The 19,059-nt window shown below is 36.7% G+C and overlaps 1 protein-coding gene across 5 annotated transcripts in view; it reads right to left on the bottom strand.

Annotated features, from left to right (window-relative positions):
• LOC120778461 (translational regulator orb2-like) overlaps nucleotides 1–19,059 on the bottom strand; it is an 82,872-nt gene that overhangs the window by 40,967 nt on the left and 22,846 nt on the right. For all 5 annotated transcript variants that reach the window (XM_040110264.1, XM_040110261.1, XM_040110266.1 and 2 more), the window contains exons 2-4: nucleotides 16,822–17,433; nucleotides 16,393–16,688; nucleotides 8,640–8,698 (exon numbers count right to left, since the gene is read on the bottom strand). In XM_040110264.1, the coding sequence (XP_039966198.1) occupies nucleotides 8,640–8,698; nucleotides 16,393–16,688; nucleotides 16,822–16,846 (380 nt within the window). In that variant the 5' untranslated portion in view covers nucleotides 16,847–17,433. The remainder of the gene's footprint in view (nucleotides 1–8,639; nucleotides 8,699–16,392; nucleotides 16,689–16,821; nucleotides 17,434–19,059) is intronic.

The following is a 19,059-nucleotide window of genomic DNA, read 5'->3' as shown; positions in this document are numbered from 1 at the left end:
TGTGGAAGCAGCACTCTTTTCATGCATTTAGCCATTGAACAGGAACGCTCGTCTGCAGTCAAGCTGTCTGCGTCTATATGAAATTTTAATTGCATGCTTTTAGATGCAGGCAAACTTAAAAAAGACTTCGGCATATAAAGTATAAAACTGCAGATAAATACACGGGAGTTCCAGCCATTACTTACTACATTACTTTATATACATACTGTAGAGATGTGGCATATTGCATCTTGAATTTACTTAAAGGGTGCCACATTTGTCTGATTAACAAAGTTAAACAGGAAAATTAAAGAATTTTTTTAATTTGCTCTATCTCTAAAATATTCCAAATTTTTATAGAGCATAAAACGCCCAAAATTAACCTAAAAACTCGTACGTCAATATAAATCCTGAAAAAAATTCTCTGAGGAGGAGAAAACATGAAGACCGGACTTTTGAAAGCTCGTATGTCAATATAAATTCAGAGAAAAACATTTTCTCGAGGAGGCGACAACATGAAGACCGGACTACAGACTGAAGTATTAGTTCTATGGCAATGAGTCGGTACTCCGTTATTCTCTTGCGCTTTAGCCTTGAATCTATAACCCTATAACCTAAAGGGGGTTCTCAGAACTCCTTTGCTTTTAGCAAGGCTCAGCCCGTCGTCATGATAGATATTCTGACTGGAATTGTCTAATGGGCTCACATGCAGTGAGGTTATATATATTTTGTCGAATGCAAGTTATCAAAGCTGTATGAAAGAAGGCGAGGTACGCAATTTCTTCTCAACTGTTTAGCTTTTGCCAGACTGAGGTTGTAACAACTTTCCAGAAACCTATCGAAGTGGGTGGATTTAATATATTCCTTCTTAACAAATTTGTGATGGGCTCAAACTCTTCATCGCTCTAAAAGGGCTGATGAGTTCAGCGTTCTCAGCTGTCCAAGTGGGATACTACGTCACTTTTGGTGCGAGGATCAGCCAAAAGTTAGGGCTAAGGACCTAACTTGTCTTGCTATGGCCTTGGTGTCAAACTTTGATCTAACATAAAGTAACCATCCACTACCGTTTAACGGCTTCTTAAAGCAATTTCGAAGAATTAAGGGAATTTCAAATAAAAACACAGACTACTTTAACACGAACACAAGAATTTGAGTGCTTCAAAGCTTTGAGTAAAAGTCGTAAATTAATAAAAAAAAAATTGCCTCAATCGAGTCATCTATCCACCTTTGTTAATCACGATACATCGAACAAGTTAAAGAGGCAATACTTCAATATCGTCGTGTTGGCGTTAGAGAGATAGGTCTTAGATCTTAAAATCTCTTATAGATCTCTCAACACATTTTGGTTAATGTTTTGGGTATGGACTTGTGACATGTCGGTTGATGAATTTACGTTCTCAAGCTTTTGTGACATCGGTTACTTAATATATATATAAAAGATCCAAGAACTTAGTGAATGACGTTCCAAAAATGAAACGAAGACACACGAAACTTATAAAAAGTGTATGGAAAATTGGATGAAGCGTTGGCATTCTTGTACTGGCTTAGAAACCTATTTTGGAGACGATAACTTTACCGATACCTTTTCCTTTTTTCACAGAAAAAGTTGTCAAACTTAAGCTTTCATCCCTTTTGACATAAGAAAAAAGCTAGAAACTGGCACAATGATGTACTATGTACTACTGTGGGCAGGTTGGTGTGACTGTCAGTAACATCTGTTCCAAATGTCACATCAGAATAATCATTAGGGTTTCATATACGCTTGTCTTTCTGAAGTACATAAAGTGCATTCGGCGATTTTTGCGATGAGTGAAACTATTCAACAAGGGACAATGCTTTGCGACTACCAGGATGTCATGAAACGTATTATTACTGGCGATGAATCTTGCATCTATACTTACGACCCGGAAACAGAGGATCAATCGGCCGAATATCGTGACAAAGGTGAACCGAAGCCGAACAAACCACGTCACACCAGGTCAAAAATCAAGGTTATGTTGACAGTTTTCTTCTTCGATTATCGAGGAGTATTGCACAAAGAATTCCTTCTGACCATTCCAACTGCCCAACTGTTAATAAGGAATACTATTTGAGTGTTATGCGTCGTTTGCGCAAAGCTATTCGTAAAATGAGGCCGGAATTATTCACAAAATTTGAAAAACTAACCCACCACCCTGTATATGAAAATGCATTAATATGCATTAATATATTTGTGTATATATGTAATTTATGCAGGAATCAATAACCTCTCGAACCCGCTATGAGCACTTCTTCCGCATATGTTTCCTTTTACAAAGACTGCAACAACAACGATGGAGCGTAAACAACTGACAAGCGCATGTGTATGTGTAAATTATGTGAGCAAAACACGAGCTAGTGCAATTTAGTGACTTTACAACCATGTATGCGGATATATTTGTATGTGGCTAGAAGTAATTTGAGCACATGTCGAACTGCACGGTTGCAATGTATAGAAATGCAGCAGACACAGAGCGCCACAAACAAAACTGCAACATAAAAAAGGTTAAAAAGGAAAGAAATTAAGCAAAAACTACATAAAACTGAAAAAAACAGCAAAAACTATATAAATAAAAGAACAAAAAAAAATAAAACTAAAAGGAAAAAAATACAAAATGTGTAAAGAAACACAAAATAAGTATAATGAAATACAAAAATGTGCAGAATAAACACATAAATATGAAAAAGCATGAACAAAAGAACAAAAGTAAGCATACGTTTAGGCGCAGGGGCGGTAAGGGGCTAAATAATGCAAATACCAAGACAGAATAGGTCTACAGCAGCGCATATACATAAGTGAAGTTTTCCCAACAACAACACAAATGTAGAAGCATTCAATAGCGGTATTGGCGAGCGAAGTATGTGCAAAGGAGACACGCGTCAACGAGACTCAGGGGTTCGAACGTAGGCATAAAACAAGTCATACCCAGACGCTTTTTAATTTTTAAAATGAAAAGGTGCAAGAAAGCAGACGTTTTGTTCCACACGCCGACGACGAAAGAGTTGGGAGTAATGCACTAACAAAACCAATACAAACAAAAAACGAGAAAAAATACAACAACAAAGTGGTTTGCAGCGAGCAAATAAGTAGTAACTACTAAAGTAATAGTGGGAAAGGCGGTACGGCAAGAGGGCAAGCAAGCGCAAACATTGTGCAACGGCGGGGGATGGCAACAAAGGGTAGGCAGACTACAGCCTAGACACGACTAAAGCTAAATTAAGTAGACACATAGACGCTGCTGCCAGCGCAGAGACACTTGATAACAGCAGCGCGACAGTCAAAGTCATTAACAATGTAGATTGTTGTTAGTTTTTCGGTGCAAAGTGACAAGCCGTCGGCAAGCAATGCTGAGATGCTTAATTGTATATACTTGAAGAGTATGTATGTGTATAAATGTGTGTAGTGTCTATATCTTATGCCTCGTTGCATGCGCAGACATAAATTTGTATGCAAATGCAGTTGTGAGATCCACTTAATGGCAACAGCGTTGCAATTGCAATTCAAGCGCACGACTTGCCTGCCCGAGTGCAGCAAGAATGGATAGGCACTTGAGTGTGTAAAGTGTAGCGCGCGCGCACAGTACCGTTAAAAAGGGTGAAAAGGTAAACAAAGACAAAAAACAGGAAAAATGCTAGCTTTGGCTACACGGAAGGAAGCTATACCCCTCCAAAAGCAAAAATTTTCCATACAAGAATTTGATTTTGTATGGCAGCTATATGTTGCAGTGGACCGATTTGAACAATTTGTTCGGAGATTGCAGCATTGCTTTGGATAATAATCTTTGGCAAATTTCGTGAAGATATTTCGTCAAATATAAAAGTTGTTCATATAAAGCCTTAATTTTGATCAGTTAGTCAGTGACAGCTATTTGCTATAGTGGGACGATCTGAACAATTTGTTCGCATATTGTAGCATTGCCTTGTATAATAATCTATGACAAATTTCGTGAAGATATCTTGTCAAATATAAAAGTTGTTCATATAAAGCCTCAATTTTGATAGATCACTTCGTATGACAGCTATATGTTATAGTGGACCGATTTGAACAATTTGTTCGGAGATTGCGGCATTGCTTTGGATAATAATCTATGACAAATTTCGTGAAGATATCTATTCAAATATAAAAGTTGTTCATATAAAGCCTTAATTTGGATAGATCAGTTTGTATGACAGCTATATGTTGCAGTGGACCGATTTGAACAATTTGTTCGGAGATTGCAGCATTGCTTTGGATAATAATCTATGACAAATTTCGTGAAGATATCTATTCAAACATAAAAGTTGTTCATATAAAGCCTTAATTTGGATAGATCACTTTGTATGACAGCTATATGGTATAATGGTTTAATATCGGCGGTTCAGACGTATGAGTAGCTTCTTGAACAGAAAAGGACGTGCACACAATTTCAGACCCGACTTGGCTAAATCGATTTAGCTCATTACGGTGATCTTTTATATATGTATATACTTTATAATCTCCGACGTTTCCTTCTGGATGTTAAAAATTTCCTGGAAAACTTAACATACCCTGTTCAGGGTATAAAAATAAAAAACTATATATACATATATAAAACAAAGCTTGGACAAAGAAAAGACTGCGGCGGTTATTAAAAAGCCTGCTGTCTCAAGCTAAAGTCATTCACTGCCATCAATATAGCGTGGCACATAATTGAAAGCGTTTCACCTGTGTCTCGCTTTGACTTTGACTTGAGCTGAAAATGCATTTTGCACACATGCAAGTACATACAGACACATATAGTATGTATATATAAAGAGCTAAGTACAGTGGTATGCGAGTCTGCGCAGAAGCTCGCCAGCGATTGCATGGGAATGCGCCTATGAATGCAAAGCAATGCATTGCACTTGCTCCGAAGACAAGCAGCAGGGAGCAGGCAGCTACTTCAGTCGCCACTTCATTCCCTTAACGACAAACAAAGCAAACACCAGCCAGCTTACTTTACTTTCTGTCTGTCTGCTGCTAACAACTCCGTCAGTCGGCAAGACAAATGAGTGGAAAAAAAAACACTTTTGGTGTTCTTCAGTGCGCTCAACCACAGCGAAATAGAACAATACTTCAGCGTGTCTATGTTCATTCATAAATTCGTTGGCAATCATTACATACGAGTATAGGCAGACCAACCAACCCACCGACCACCCAAGTGGTATGAGGGGGAAGGCTGGCGGAATTAACAATAAAGCGCGTATGTAAAGTGACAAAAGAGGCAAAAATGCCATCAACACCAGCTAAGGAGCTGGAACAATAAGAAAAAATATATAAAAAACAACAACAACAACCAAAAAGGAAATAAAGCTGCTTGCATACGCTCGAGACTGCTACTTTAACACTATCTGAGTAATAAAATATGTGTAGATATATATTATACATATGTACTATATGTATTGCTATGTATACTTGTACATACAAATGCTATTATGACTGTATCATAAATTGGCGCTAAACTCGTATGACAATAGAAACATATATGCACATTCATATATTTATATCGGTGATTTTTTAAGAGCTTGATAACTTTTTTTAAAAAAAAAACGCATAAAATTTGCAAAATCTCATCGGTTCTTTATTTGAAACGTTAGATTGGTTCATGACATTTACTTTTTGAAGATAATTTCATTTAATTGTTGACCGCGGCTGCGTCTTAGGTGGTCCATTCGGAAAGTCCAATTTTGGGCAACTTTTTCGAGCATTTCGGCCGGAATAGCCCGAATTTCTTCGGAAATGTTGTCTTCCAAAGCTGGAATAGTTGCTGGCTTATTTCTGTAGACTTTAGACTTGACGTAGCCCCACAAAAAATAGTCTAAAGGCGTTAAATCGCATGATCTTGGTGGCCAACTTACGGGTCCATTTCTTGAGATGAATTGTTCTCCGAAGTTTCCCCTCAAAATGGCCATAGAATCGCGAGCTGTGTGGCATGTAGCGCCATCTTGTTGAAACCACATGAGTCAACATTTAAATGAAATTATCTTCAAAAAGTAAATGTCATGAACCAATCTAAGGTTTCAAATAAAGAACCGATGAGATTTTGCAAATTTTATGCCAAATATATAAACATACATAGATACATATGTATATGAATACATATATAGTACATATGTATGGTATATACGCAAATAAATAATATTTTATACAAGTCATATTATGAATGATCAATCAGTACCACTAATGCATCGAAGCCTTATCAAGGAAATGTAAACAAATATTTTTCATAACGAAAACGAATAATTATAAATTCGTTTTTACTCGTACAATATTAAAATGTTTAATACGCGGCCAAAATTTTAATTTTGCATGGTGTCACTTTTCTATATATAGGGTTTTTCAATAGGCCTCTACAAAAGTAGACCGATAGGGACCACAAACGACGCCATATTTTTTCCGCTCTTTTGACATTTCTCTTCAGAGAGGTTTTTCATTTCATCATGGAAAGATATACGATCCAACAACGAGTCGAAATTATTCAAATTTACTACCGAAATTCGAAGTAAGTGGCCTCAAAGGCGCCACAAAGCACACAGCGATGATCACAATCAATTTATTGAAAACCAAGTTTGCTGAACGTGTTATCTCACGAAATGGACCGGTCAATTGGCCACCTCGGTCGTGCGTTTCGACCCCGTTAGACTATTTCATTTCAAATCTATGGTCTATCGCACTTGAAATTGCAGCAGTATCGGCCGATTTTTGCTTGAAAACCGTCAAAAATTGGGTTCAGCGACTGGAATGAATGGCATCGAATGTACTTTCCCAGGAATAAAGAATTTCATTGATATCCCAAACTGTTTTTGTTATATTAAAAAAAAATTTGTAAAAATCAATTTTTTTCTAATCGATAGGTTTAGTTTTCAGTATTTCGTGTTGTATAAATGCGATCGGGTCACGCTGTATAGCGTTAGAGAGAAGATTAGGTCCTAAAAAACAGACAGACAGTTTTGTGATTGCTGAACTCCGATGATATTTGAGTACGTGTCAAAGATGGATACATACAAAGAGAAAAAACACCAATAGCATTGATGGTGCTGAAACTGTAACAGTGACCCACGTATAGTTTTGGTTTCGTCGATTTCGTTCCGCGCTCTGATGTTCCAGAAAATGGAAAATATCGATAAATTTCTATCGATTCATCGCCCGACTATCCAAAACTGTTTTTATCCGCCCAGCAACTAAACATTCCACAAAATAACTATTTAAACCCGGCTGCATGTAAAAGGGTACCACATAAGATAACTCAAAAAATCTCATGGACCAAAATTCTATTCAGGAAATCGCTACTGGATCGCAAGATATCGATTAATTTCCGAACCGATGGTTACTGGTGACGAAAACGGCCAAACCCAATGAACCGACGCAAACGGAGACCAAGCCCGGATTGACGGTTGAGAATGCTATGCTGTGTGTTTGATACCATTCGCAGGGAATCAACTGTTATGAGCTGCTCCCCTACGTTCAAACCTGTACAGGTGTTCGGGTCTGTTCTAACAACAATTCGACCGCTAAAGGAAGCGTTCGCCCAAAAGCGGCCAGCTTTTGGCCAATAGGAGAGGAATTGTGTTCCATCAGCACAACGGCAAGCCCCACACATCCAAAGTGCCTCACTAGAAGCTTCGGCTGTTTGGTTAAGAGAATTTTTGCCATTCACTTTATCGTCCGGACTTCGAACCAAGTGATTACCACATTTTCCTGTAAATGGCGTATAATTTTGATGTTGAAAAATTCAAGTCAAAAGCAGCTTGATACATACTTAAGTGGCTAAGAGCTGCCTAGATTAAAAAAAAAAAATTGCTTGAGAACATTTTAGGCTTCCAAAAATTGTACATATTCAATTGATAGAGTAATAAAAAAATATATTTCTCTGCGCAATTCACCAGCGTGGAAGAGTTTGGCTTACTCAGCCCAGCATGTAAAATTTTAAACGCATTGTTCTAAGAGAGCTACGAACGAGACCATCGCCCTTTGGAAAGAGGCGAATTGGAAGTGTAGACTTCACTTTGGATCAAAATAAAACTTTTTTGATAAACTCGCATATGACTAGATATACCGGAGAGATAGAAATTCGGTTGCTTTCTCCTTAAGCGTAGAAAAAAAAATGTGAAAATAGGCTGCTGTTTCAAGGCTGTAGACTGACATAACCGTTTTAGCTCTTATAAAGACTATTTAAAGAATTTACTATAAATGCAAACCAAATAAAAGTTTTCCCAAATGCCAAAAACCATATATAAAATTATAAAAAATATATAAAGTGAACATAAAAACTATTTTATAAATATATATTTTGCAATATAAAATAATTCTATCATTTAATAGTGTTATGAAAAATCTATGAAATATAATTCCAAATCTTTTTTTATATTTTTGGGATATTTTAATGTATAAACTTTTAGCCTTTACTGAGCCCTACTTAATTACTTCTGTATCTATTTCCCACACCATCGCTTAAAAAGAAGTAAAAAATTAAAAATTATAACCACAGCAACCAACATTTGATTAGAGCCGCAGCTTTGGATTACCAAAAAAAATCTCTGGCAACAGTAGTTATGTGTAAGAGAAGGTAGAAATGTTTTTTGGGGTGATTTTTGATTCAAGTATTCATTTGTCGTATTTATAAAAAAAAGTGTGCAGTACATACCTTTTGCGGTTGAAAAAGTTGCCTTGCAGAAAATTATTCCTTGTGTTTACATCATCCACCTGAAAGGCAACAAAATAATACATAAGTGAACAGCGAATAAAAGCAAAAAGAAAATAAACGAAAGCAATAAAAACATAGAAATGTTAGAAAAATATGAATAACAATTATTCTACTATAATTATGTCGAAATTTTTACATTTTTAAGTGGCAACTTTATGCCCAATTTTTTTTTATTAAAGAGCATTAAGTTTAAAAAAAAAATCTTAAACTCATAGTATTTTATAGCACGCAATTAGAGCGAGATTCTACTCGGTTTTGCATTTTTCGATAGGTGGCAACGCTATTATGAAATATTTGAAATATATATTTTTCAAAATTCTATTCAAAATTATGTAAAAATTAAAGTGTTCTTGAAATGCATTCCGTAAAGTTGCACACAAAACGTACGTTTGCTATGCGATGTACAGGTGGCAACTCTTTTGCAAAATATCTGTTATTGCCGACTTATTATTACCATAAAAATCCATTTATAAATGCAAACAATAGATAAGATAGGAACATTTATAGCCAGTATTAGCAGTACTAATAAAAAATATATTCTTTTCGGCGAACTCACAAATTTATGGTTTGATTGAACTTATCTATTTTTTCTGTAATTCTATAATAAATAAAGAGTTGTTGAGCTAGCATATTATTGTGAATTCCCTTACTTTTACACGTCATCTGTCATGTCTGAAATTCAGACTTCTGTATTGTAATTTTAAAATTTGCATGAAGAAAATCCGACGTTTTCGAGCTAAATTTTGTTCAGCGATGAGGCCCATTTCTGACGAAGAGCAACATGAAAAAATTCAAGACCGGCCATTTAATCAAAAAAACATTCAAAAAACACTTGTTCGATGTGGTTTGTAGGTCGGTGAAATCATCGGTTCATATTTCATCAAAACTCATGAACACTTCGGTGAGCAGATAATTTGACATTTTTGGCCGGTCGATTGACCACCAAGATGCTGTGATATCACAAAGTTGGATTTTTTTCTGAGGGGATATGTAAAGTCGAAAGTCTATGCGGACAATCCGTCTTCGATTCAGGACTTGGAGCAAAACATCACGTGTATCATTCGTCAGTTACCAGTCGAAATGCTCGAACGAGTCATCGTAAATTGGACTCAGCGGATCATCTGAGACGTAGCCGCGGCTAATATCTCAAAGCAATAATCTTCAAAAAATAAATGCCAAAGAATGTTCTTTCGAATAACAATAAACATTCCCCATTAAATTTGAAATTTCTGTGTATTTTCTTTAAAAAGTAGAGAACCTCGAAATGGACCACTCTTTATATGTGAATTTTTATAAAAATACGGTATAGAACAGGAAAACAAGTACTCTTTAAATTTTTGGAGCTTCAATTTGGTAATTAATTTTCATACAGGGTTTGCCATCTTTGTCGATATTAAAGCATTGCCTAACTTTAAAAAACCTAACCGTCTTTTATAAAAAAGCCTTTTTTTGAAAAATTCATAACTTTTTTTGAAGTTGGACAAAAATTTTGAAAAAATCTCAAAAATGTTTTTCAAAGGGTAGAAAAGGATGGATAAGTTTCAGCAAAATCTAAAGGGGTCGGGTTCAAAAGTGGTCGATTTGGTATGGAATGCCCCGTATATAAAATATGTATTTTGTTTGACAAGATATCTTCTCGAAATTCGGCATAGATTATTGTTTAAGACCTCATTTAGATTATCTCGTCTCAAATAAGTAATTTTTACAACAGCAGCAACAGAAAGTCTAAAATGCAATGAGCCCATTTATTAGTTATTGTTTCGGGTAAAGCAATTGATAGTTCCAATAGTGCTCAACTGAGTTTTCTAAAACAAAAATTAATTAGTAATTGTCAAAGTTATTAAGCATTTACATACTGACAGAACATATGGCGCACCCTGTATATTTAAGTACGACGACAAGTATAAATATTTAAATATAATATTTCAGTACTAAAACAACTAAGCAGGAAATGAAGTTTCTTAACTAGATTGTAAAAAAAAGAAAAGTCTCAAATGTACATGTGCTAATATTTACAAGCACAATATATTGTTAAACAATTAGTGCATTCCGAAATGTTTGTTCTACACACACACACACATATATATATGTATGTATGTACTTAGGTGCATAACTCATGAGTGCGCATTAAAATTCGTTTTACAGCAGCAAAAGGTGACAAAGCGAAATGTGTCTCTAAAGTTTTTTTCTATTTTTTTATAAAGTACACACCATATATCATTTAATTCGCTTTGCAATTAAAAATATTTCACTACTCATCAATTATTTTAATTGCTTCGTTAAACACCTGCTATCAAAGAGATGCCACATGCGCCAAATTAGCATGCACTTACATATGTACAGACAGACATTTGTATTTGCTTGGCAATAAAATATAATTTAAATGGCAAAAAAGCAATAAAATAAAAATGATGGGGAAGAGGAAGAGGAAGAAGGCATGAGGTGCTCTCGCCAAGACGCGTTCACCACAATGGCAGACCTCTATCATCACTAATGAGCGGAAAGATTTTGACAAAGTAGCGGATGCTTATTTATGTGTTTTTATAAATCATGAGACACTTATGTTTCAGTGCCAAAATAATCTTAGCAACTTGCAAATAAATTTTACGAATTAAAAAGTTATTAGTTTGAAAAAAAAAAATAAATAAATTTTAAGGAATAAATATAACACATATAACATATTATTATTAAATTGAAATATAATACAGGATGAGCCATTTTTGGCAACTTTGACAATTACTAATATATGTATGTATCTAACATTTTTAAGTTGTGTATAGAAGACTGAATAGTCTATTAAATCGTAATCAAGTGCACCTTATTTGGGTGTCAGGTCACAAAGGTACAGCCGTGAATGAACTGGCTGATGAGCTTGTCCGCTTTGCAGAATCCACCAACATGGTAGCACCGGAACCTTTCATTGCGGTTGGTCTCCACAACATAAAGCAGCTGCTCCACAAGCATGAAGTAGTGGGTAGGGATAAGTGTTGGCAACAACTCCTAGTTATGCGCTATGCCAAGTTGCTAACTAGTGGTTACAACCTCAAAAGGTTTAAATATGAAATATACCTCCCAAGAGAAAAACTCAGGCTACTTGTCGCATTCTACGCAGGCCATTGTAAGCTCAAGAAGCACTTATATAACATGGGCTTAGTGCGAATCTTGTGCGAATTGCCGGTTCTGCGACAGGGTGCACCTCATTTACTTATCTAATCTCATATAATCAACTAGATAAAATCTGTAAATATTAAATCAGTACAATTTTAATTATGAGACACTTCACACCGAAACTTAAAAAAAGTGACGTTTTTCATTTGGTCTAAAACCATCATTGAGTCCTATTTTATTAAAAGAGTCGATAGAAATCGATATGAAGATATCTCTGCTTATTTTGACTGCACGTAAGTAAATGCATGAAAAAAGGTCCCGACTATTACTGGGTTTAATAAGACCACGTCATGTCGCTCTACGAATCTAGTTATTCAGTTTTTGGAAGAAAAATTCTCATATTGTTTTCCTTAAAAATTTTTGAGAAACACAGCCAAGCTGACAGTCCTTGGGTGATTAAAACTCCGGGTTCGTTCCGATTACGTACAACCCGACTGTCGCGCAAATGGAAAAAAAGAGATAGCACTGGCTGGCCAATCAGACCTCCAGAGTTGACTACCCCTTCTCTTGGTGGTGCTTAAAGTCAAAGTGTACGCCTGAAGTCCGCGACTATTAACAATCAAATTTTTCGAATTCATTCTCAAATACTACAGACCTACCATAACACGTTTACCAGATAATTTCATTCGTGCTGTAAGCAAAGGTTCTAGCACTTTACACAGTTTTCGCCGACAAAACATGGATCCCCGAGTACACATCAGAGACCACAGTCGAAACTGTGGACTTCACCGTCAAAGAAAGGTGATGGCCATCGTTTTCTAACATTGAAAGTGTGATCTTAATCGACAAGCTGGTAAAGGGTAAAATTAGCACAGAGCATCGCATTAGCAAATTGATCGATTTTGATCGATTTACCGTTTAGATTTGGTCCCGTAAAACTGTCAATCTTTAAAAAGTCACTTGACAATAAAAGATTTGAAGAGAAAGCGGTCAGCGCTTATTTTTTACCAAACCATGCCGAGAAAATGCCCTTTTTCGAAGATTTTTAAATGAAAATTTTTCCGCACGCTAATTGTCAAATATGTATGAAGGAAGGTGATTTGGAAACATTCAGGCCTTAATCCTCCATTGGCTAGCTTTTGGAACAATGTGGTTGAAACATATCGGCGGTTTTATCTTCGGCAGAGCTGGCAAAATAGTTGAGATACAATTTTTAAAGACTTCGACGAAGGATTTTTTTTCGATTACAACTATTTGAAAAAAATGTAGAGAAATTTTAATTTTTTTGTAAAAATGTCTGGAAAAATCCAATTTTCATTTTTTTTCTTCGTCCAAGCTCTAAGTTATGGTTTTAATTAAAACATGTATTTTCTTCACATTCGATTATACTGTTAGGAGTTATCCTGCCAACGAGGGCGTATTCTTGTTTCCAAATGGCGTTGCAATGGCCGATTTTAAAATTTTTTTTCCAAAAATTTCAGAATTTCTTTGTTCAAATATTTCAATTTTTATATGGAAAAAAATTCTTGAAAAAATGCGTTTTTTACCCATGTATCCCCTTAACCTAACCTAACCTAGTAGGCAACCAACCATAATCTATCCCATTTCACAACCGTTAGTCGAAAAAACTCTTGTCCAATATGTAACGTGGTTATAAAGAATTAAGTAATCCGATTGGCGGAAGTAACATATTTGTTATCTTTTCTAATATCTCCGCCTTGAACAAATACTCCACATTTATCTTTTATGCAGTAAAACTTTGGTGAAAACGTGTTAGGGAATATTATTTTGCGCACATAAATTCAAACACACCTTTCCAATAATATACTTTTCGACAGAACTATAACTAAAGGCGATTAAAAGCGATAAGTGTTACATTGAAAATCAAATTCACCCAAAAGTGGGAGCGTTCAAATAAAAAAAACACGTTTTCTAAAAACGAACCTTTGTTACACTTGATCAATGCTATAGATCAGAATACAAACGAAAGTATAATTGAACACCACTGATTAAAAAAAGCACAAACCTGCGATTCGGCAACGATAAAAAAGTCGCAGACTCTTTATATTCTAAATGCGTTGCAGAAGAATATTTCGTGTAAAATGCAAAGAATACTTCAAAGCTTTGGTATATTATACTCGCATGACTCACTCAAAACATATTTGTATAACTCGATATAGCACGTATGCATGTCTATATATGCATATATAGTATAGGTCTATATACATATATGAAAAAGAGCAAGATTATATATTTAGTGAAACGGCACAACCGGCAGCCAGAAATCGCGATATGAAATAACACTGAACTTGTTTTGCACGAATGCCAACGTCAACTGAAACAAACAAACCGAAATGCAGGCGAGTGGTCGCCAGCGATTTTATGCAGAACGAAAACTGCCACCGTAAGGGCTTTTTGCAATGGATCAATAAATAGAAGTATGTAGTATAAACAAAAAAAATTGGCGAATAATAGACTTTCTAAGAATTTGAAGGCATATTTTTAACTGTTTATTATTGCGGAGTGAAGATAAACAGATAAAGAATTTGGTATCGAAAACACAGGGTTGCCTCTCGGAAAGAAAAATAGTTAGTTCAACACCATTTACAAATAAACAAAGCACAAGAACAAGAAAGTCAGCTGCACTGAAGCTGTATACCCTTCACAGGTGCATTTCTTATACCAACTAGCTGTATAATAGAATCCAGAAATGTAACCGGCCAACAGTTTGTAGCTAACGGTTTGACAACAACAACGTTTAAGAAAAAGGGACTTTTATGGAGATATTTATTTTCGGTGATTGTACCGCTTTGAAGTCGTAGATTTCTAAGCTGACATTGTTGGTGGTGTTTACGCTGGTTCCAAGATAGACGAAATTATCTTGGAACCAGCGTAAACACCACCAACAATGTCAGCCTAGAAATCCAACGCAGGATAACTCTTGCCAACAGGTGCTACTTCGGACTGAGTAGGCAATTGAGAAGCAAAGTCCTCTCTCGACAAACAAAAACCAAACTCCATAAGTCACTCATAATTCCCGTCCTGCTGTATGGTGCAGAGTCTTGGACGATGTCAACAACGGATGAATCGACGTTGCGAGTTTTCGAGAGAAAAGTTCTGCGAAAGATTTATGGTCCTTTGCGCGTTAGCCACGGCGAATACCGCATTCGATGGAACGATGAGCTGTACGAGATATACGACGGCATCGACATAGTTCAGCGAATTAAAAGACAGCGGCTACGCTGGCTAGGTCATGTTATCCGGATGTACGAAAACACTCCAGCTCTGAAAGTATTCGACGCAGTACTCGCCGGGGGAAGCAGAGGAAGAGGAAGACCTCCACTCCGTTGGAAGGACCAAGTGGAGAAGGACCTGGCTTCGCTGGCGCGCTGTTGTTATCTCGGCTATAATCGCTTAAGCGGTTTCTACGCCAATTAAGAAGAAGAAGATTGTACCGTCGTTGCCTTGGATAATAATCTGTGCCAAATATCCTGAAGATATGGTGTCAAATGAAATAGTTTTCCATACAAGCACTTTATTTTGCTCGACCCAAAAAAGGTTCCTGGAGTAATTTCGAGGTATGGTGCCGAGTTGACTGTCTTTGGTCCGTTAAAAATCCGGGTCCATTCCGATTACTTAGACCCGACTGTCGTGGGAACGGACTGTGTAGTTCTTCGATATCGGCGGTTCAGACAAATGAGCAGCTTCTTGAGCGGTAAAGAACGTGTGCAAATTTTCACATCGATATCTCAAAGACTGAGGGACTAGTTCGCGTATATACAAACAGACAAGCCGTCATTTTGTGAAAAATCATAATTTTGACTGTCCGTCCTTCGATCGTTACCAGTATTTATCTACAGTAATAATACATCCTTTTGGTTTCCGCACTGTCAGACAACTTTTTTCGGAGGTCCCCCTTTAAATCGGCTACGGGATCAAGAGAATTCAAATATTTAAAAATATTCAGCGCTGATTATGAAAGTGCATGCAAAAAATGCACATTTACTGAGAGAGGTTTCGAGAGTGCTCGAAAAATCACTTAATAGCTCCCGGCGAGAGAAGCCTAGATCGGAGAAGAAAATCGAGTGATAATCTGTGGCTTTCGGTGTTAACTCCTACTTCAACTATCTCAAAAATTATGAAAATTATATTTATGAAAGTAAACAACGGATGTAGAATAGCTAATACCGTTCCCACGGCAATGCGGTCCACGGATTCGGAATCGGCTTTACCTAATCAGAACGGACCTGGACGTGAATATGCCGCCAAAAACTGTTAACTCGACAACATTACGCAAGATTATTTGGGGAATGACTACTACGACTACAACGACAACAACAACAACAATAACTACCACACGTTATAACCGCAATTATGACTTTGAGATAATATTTACAATGCAATGCGCTGCAAAAGTAATCTAATGAAAATATTTCAACGAAATATTTATACAACAAACAAGAATGAGCATGTGCAAACCACCTGCACATGCAAACACAATTAATACATATTATTTTAATTACGTTAAGCAGACATTCAAATACGCACATACACGTCTATACATACATACATGATAGGCGCTTACATTTTGTTGTGCCTGCAGCTGATGATGTTGCGATGGGCTGCTCGACAGGGAATCCCCACCGCCGGCGTTCGGACCACCACCACCACCACCACCAGCACTGCCACCGCCGCCGCCACCACCCACACTGCCATTGCCGCCGGCAACAACGCCCGCACCAACGCCGCCACTATTGTTGCTATTGTGAAATGACTGAAAGATATCATCAATACATTCATCGCCGGCATTAAAACGCACGGTGATTGGTACGCTGCCAGTGGGTTTGCCGCCGGCGCCACCTGACGCATTGCTATTTCCACCTGCAAGGCAAAAGAAACAAAGAAACACATGTTAGCACATATACTAGATACATACATACATACATAAGTGTGTGTATGACGTCTGGCGCATTAAAAGGCATTTGTTTGGAGTGTTACCTGGCTTTGGTATTACCTTTTGGAATTTTAAGTGAATCCATTTTATGTGTGTGCGCGTTTCCAAACGTCCGCTACTGCTGTTAGCCGGTCGTCACGTTACTCGACGAAGTGCCTGCTGCTGTTAAACTCGTCGTCGTCGTCGTCGTCGTCGTTGTTGCAGTTTGTAGCGGTGCCGCGAAACAATCAAGAGAGCATAAATTAACTCGTCGTTTTATAGATTGAATAACAGTTGTCTGCTTTTGCAACGCAATTAATTTGCTTGCTTAACACTAACACCTTCTAACGGTATTTCGTACTTTTTTAGTTATGCTAAATTTATTTAGTTTTCAAACTGCCAACTTTGACTGACTGTATGCCGTCTGCACTGGTAATATAACGGTGCGCAAATCAGCTGAGTTTCAATTTCCTCGAAACGGTGCAAACTTTACGCAACTCTAGTTCAACACAAATAATAAATCTGTTGCCAACATACTAGATATATGCACACGAAGTGAAATACATCAACTGCACCGAATGCGTTCTCCTTCAATAGCGCCGGTCGACTACTTACAAATGCCCACACGTTGCTCTCTCGTGCGTCCCGACGGTGGTTGTGCTTTTTCTGGCTGCTGCCGCTACTCAAGATGCCCTAAATTTAGAAAGCAGCACATGCATGGGCACAAACATACATACATATATATATATATTGGCATTTTTATATATACAAAAGGTGAGCACGCGAATGAAGATGGGTTTTGGGAGAGCCAAAGATACAATTGAACGAGAAAAAATTATAATTTTCGTGTATATACATATGTATGTATATATATTGTTTTTGTTTTTGTAATTTGGCATGCGCGTTATTGAGTAACCGCAGTGATAACAACAAATTCGGTAGAATAAGAGATGTTCAGTGAGTATTGGCCAAATTGTTATAATTATTTATGTACACACATACAAACACACGTACATACGAACATAAGGTAGATGTGTGTGTGTGTGTGTGTGGTTGTTTGGTCATCAGTTCAAATGATTTATTTATATTTTGGTTTGTTCGTTGAATTGGCAGTGAGTTGATTGTTGCACACATTTGCATGATGGCAATGTTTTTGTTGTTCGCGTACAAGCAGAGCGTGGCGTTAGTCAAAGCAGCAGCACAGCAAAACAGCAAGACCGAGAAGTAGATAAAAGAAAATATTCTGTGAATTAGTTGAATATAAATAATAGTACCGGTATGTGCAAATTAAAATAATGTTAATTACAGCTAGTCTTAGCAACTAAGCTGTTGCAAACAGGTCTAAGATACGACTCTATGGAGGTGTAGTTATTTGTGCTTTAACACGTTACTTATAATCTTAGTTTTTTTGTAACCGCAATTTTACCGCGGTTTTAACCTTTCTAAAAGCTAAATAATATATTATTATTCATTTTAGGTAACGGTTTTTGCATTACTTTGATATTATTTGAAATTAAAATTAACATTAAATAATTGTTCAATTCACAACCTGTCGTAAAGCATCGTACTTGTAAACAAGAAAACACGTTAATTACTTATTGCTTCTCTTATAGCATTACAGAATATAAAAAGACGTTCCTCTTTATATTAGTATTATATCGCAGATTTTGGGAACATATAATATCTGTGCACAGGTTTTTCATACCAAAACTGAAATTTGATCGTCCTGTTTATATGGCAGCTGTGAGCAGGTTTTTGGAGAAGAACGTATGCAAAGTTTAATCGATATCTCAAATAAATATTCAGCTCGTCACCCTGATCATTTACATATACATATATAAAATTTATAAGATCTCCGACATTTTCTCTCACGATGTCAGAAACTTCGTGACAAACGTAATCATCAGGGTATAATAAGACAAAAAATAGACAAAATTATGAAGGGATTACTAACATTTGCAATTGTAGGTGTTCTGACTGGACACTGTCCAATAACTCGCACGCAGTGCGGATAAACTCTTCCCGCTTTCGCGCGGGGTTCAACTCTACGACCTAATCTCGAGCAGATTCAGGTCGATGACGTTAGAATTCCAGCAATAAATGAACAGAGAAAATGTTGAGCTTAGACAGTCCACAATTCTCTCACCTATAATGACCACGACTACAACTAACGACCAAAAAATTAAATTTCCGTCTCTTCCTACGCAAATGATTGTACGATATTGACGTTGATGGAATCGATGGCATGTGTTCGAAAGTAAACGGCTATCTCTCTGACTTTTCTCACTTATCCTCTGCAAGGAGCTTGACACTCTTCCT

Source organism: Bactrocera tryoni, chromosome 5 (assembly GCF_016617805.1).
Source record: "Bactrocera tryoni isolate S06 chromosome 5, CSIRO_BtryS06_freeze2, whole genome shotgun sequence".
Taxonomy (NCBI): Eukaryota; Metazoa; Arthropoda; class Insecta; order Diptera; family Tephritidae; genus Bactrocera; species Bactrocera tryoni.
Note: the sequence above shows the minus strand (reverse complement) of the source record. Positions and strands in the feature narration are given on the sequence as shown.